Source organism: Arachis duranensis, chromosome 5 (assembly GCF_000817695.3).
Source record: "Arachis duranensis cultivar V14167 chromosome 5, aradu.V14167.gnm2.J7QH, whole genome shotgun sequence".
Lineage (NCBI taxonomy): Eukaryota > Viridiplantae > Streptophyta > Magnoliopsida > Fabales > Fabaceae > Arachis > Arachis duranensis.
In genome coordinates this window covers 19612840-19615721 of record NC_029776.3, presented here as the reverse complement: position 1 = coordinate 19615721, position 2882 = coordinate 19612840, and the positions used below count along the sequence as shown (strand labels likewise).

General features: G+C 34.3%; 1 protein-coding gene across 1 annotated transcript; it reads right to left on the bottom strand.

Annotated features, from left to right (window-relative positions):
- Nucleotides 1–621: 621 nt before the first annotated feature.
- Nucleotides 622–1561, bottom strand: LOC107488589 (uncharacterized). The gene is made up of 2 exons (XM_016109349.1): nt 1420–1561; nt 622–1301 (listed from the first exon to the last, which is right to left on the bottom strand). Exons 1-2 carry the CDS (start codon nt 1559–1561, stop codon nt 622–624), a joined length of 822 nt encoding a protein of 273 aa, XP_015964835.1.
- Between the last annotated feature and the right edge of the window lie 1321 nt (nt 1562–2882).

The following is a 2882-nucleotide window of genomic DNA, read 5'->3' as shown; positions in this document are numbered from 1 at the left end:
AATGAATCGAGCATATTGAGAGACTCTTTTTGTTGGAAACAAGCAATGTGAAAATAATGATGTTTTGAAAGCTATTAAAATATTTCTTTTAATACAAACATCTTTTTTAAAATATGACATCTTTTAATTATATTAAATGCAAAAATATCAATTGATTTTAACTTTTAATTTTTTTAGAATAATCTCTAATAATTTTATTGAACATTATTATTATTATTATTATTATTATTATTATTATTATTATTATTATTATTATTATTTTGAAATAGAGAAAGCTCAACACATTAAAGTGGAGCAAAACAAACAAACATAAAAACATAAAACGCTGCAGACAAAGCAACCAATCTCCTTACAGCTCCGACTAAGCTATCAACCACCGAAAAAATCACAACCATTCTATTCTTTGTAGCTCAACACCGTCCTTGTTTGAATAGAGTCAATACTTGCTCGTGTATTCTTGAAAATTATGGCATTACGTTCCAATCAGATGTTCCGGATCACTGCAAAGAACGCCATCATCCACAGCTTCTGCCCTTGTCTTCTGCCATGCATGCCAATCCAACTCCCAAAAAGTTCTTTCATGGTTCTAGGAATAACCCAATCTCTACCAAAGGATCGCAACTAGTAGCACCACACCTGCCATGTTACCTCACACCGAAGAAATAAATGCTCAACAGTTTCTACCCCCTTGTGGCACAGGACGCAAATATTATCACTATGAATAATAACTCCTAATCTAGTCAACCTCTCCTTAGTATTAATTCGACCAAGTAGCACAAACAATCCAAAAAGCTCAATTCTTGGGGGTACCAGGCCTCTCCATAGTGCACTTGTGAAGCTATAACTCGTGATCTCATCTGACAATGTCTCCATTTGGATTACCTGCAGAAAGGATTGCGTGGAAAAGACACCTGTGTTATCAAATTTCCACACCACACTATCTTTGTTCTCAGACGACATCTTCACTGGCCTTATTTGCTCATGCAGTTGATGTACAGGTTCTAACTCCCATTGGAATAACTTTCTCCTCCATTGAAAGTTCCATATCCATTCTAATCCATCCCAAAACCCACAATTCCCAATCAAAAATCCTTGTTGGCTTGAAATAGAGAAGAGTCTTGGGAAATTCACTTTCAGGGGACCACCCTGAACCCAATTATCTTCCCAAAACCGGGTTTTCCTACTGTTGCCGACTTCCATCGCCAGACCACTAACCATTTTATCTCGCACCCTTTGCTCTTTGATATTTAGCTGGCATATGTCCATCCAAGGCCTCCCTTTGACCGGTACAGACTGATTTGCTAGCATTACATTAGGGGACAACTTGTTGCAAGAACAGACAATCTTTTTTCACAGTGGGCATTTTTCCTTTGAAAACTGCCACCACCATTTAAACAATAGTGTTGTGTTCCTAAGCACCACATCCCCCACCCTCAAGCCCCCAGTCTTTTTCAGAGCTTGGACCAACTCCCATTTGACCAACGGGATGCCATAGGTACCGTCCTCCTTGCACCACATTAAGTTCCTTTGTAAAGCAATCAGCTTGGTCGCCACCGTCCATGGCATCTTATACAAGCTTAGGTAATAAATGGGCAAGCTATTCAGTACTGATTTGATGAGGACAAGCTATATATAAAAATCTAATGAATAAATTTATTATTATTTTTATCTAAAAAATACAAAAAAATTATGATACAATATTATTTTATCGATTTTTAGCAAATCGAGAGTGGTTCGATATCTAATAGTCTGAGATTGAAACCTACTCCTTTGTGAGTATCAGTTCTTTAAAGTGCATCAAAATATCTTTTTGATTGAACAAAATAAAAGAAAATATGGAAGATAAACAAGATAAACTTCGAAAATAAATTTTTTGGTGACTGAGAAAGAAAACACAGAGAGCAATTAAGTTGGAGAGGACATCTCCTTCCTAATTATCTCTTGAACAACAAGACTAGGAACAAGATATTCTATGTAAGGAAGACTATGACGTGCCGCTGTCCTAGCTAGAAGATCAGCAGCTGTATTCGCTGTTCTCTGGATCAAGTGGACATGAACTACCCAATTCTGATGCATCATCTCAACAATCTTCAAGAGGAGATCATTATAATCCTTTCGCATTCCCGCAAAACCTTTGGTGATCAAAAGATAAGCCTCTAAGCAAATAAAATAAATTGACTAAATTTGAAATAAATTGCATTGAATTTAAATAAAGCAGTAAATTGCCTTCGACAAGATCAAAAGACTTTTGAATTCAAAAAATAGAGTGCTGAATCTTAAAAGAAAAAAGAAAGATAAATTTATTTGAAAGATAAATTTGCAGAGAAAGTAAATATTACAGAAAATGTAAACATAATTTAAAAGCGATGGAAGAAACCCTAAAAAAAAGTTACTCGAATGCAGACTCAGAAAGTCCCTGGGATGTAAATGTACTTGAGTGTTTTTCTGAAATAAAATTTCAACCATAGTTTCTTCGACTTTTCACTTATTTATAGAAATCCTCAACCAATCAGATTCAAATGTAACTTTCACGTGTGCCAATCCTTGAATAACTGTTCCCGCTCTTTCTGTGTAATTGAGTGTATCTGCAAATTATCATCTTCAAACAACTTCTCTTCCTCAACTGAGTGCGTCGACTAGCTTCTGTTTCTCATTCTTTTGATAAATCTGTTTTGATGTAGTCCTTCATTCTTCGAAATAAAAATTTATTATTCTCCAAACTCAATATTTTTCAAAATAGAATATTTCGACCAACAAGTATTATTGTATTTTTGTATAACTAATAATAATTATTATTTTATTTTATTTTTTTATGGATGAATGACTGTTATACTCATGAAAAAAGATATTAGAGATTGATTTATGTATTAATTTTTTTAAAG

Excerpts from the sequence above, each read along its gene's own strand:
- LOC107488589 (XM_016109349.1), bottom strand. The coding sequence starts at position 1,561 with ATGGACGGTGGCGACCAAGCTGATTGCTTTACAAAGGAACTTAATGTG. Across the intron at positions 1,302-1,419 it reads GCTTGAGGGTGGGGGATGTG|CAAATCAGTCTGTACCGGTC; the intron begins GTGCTTAGGAAC and ends ATGTAATGCTAG.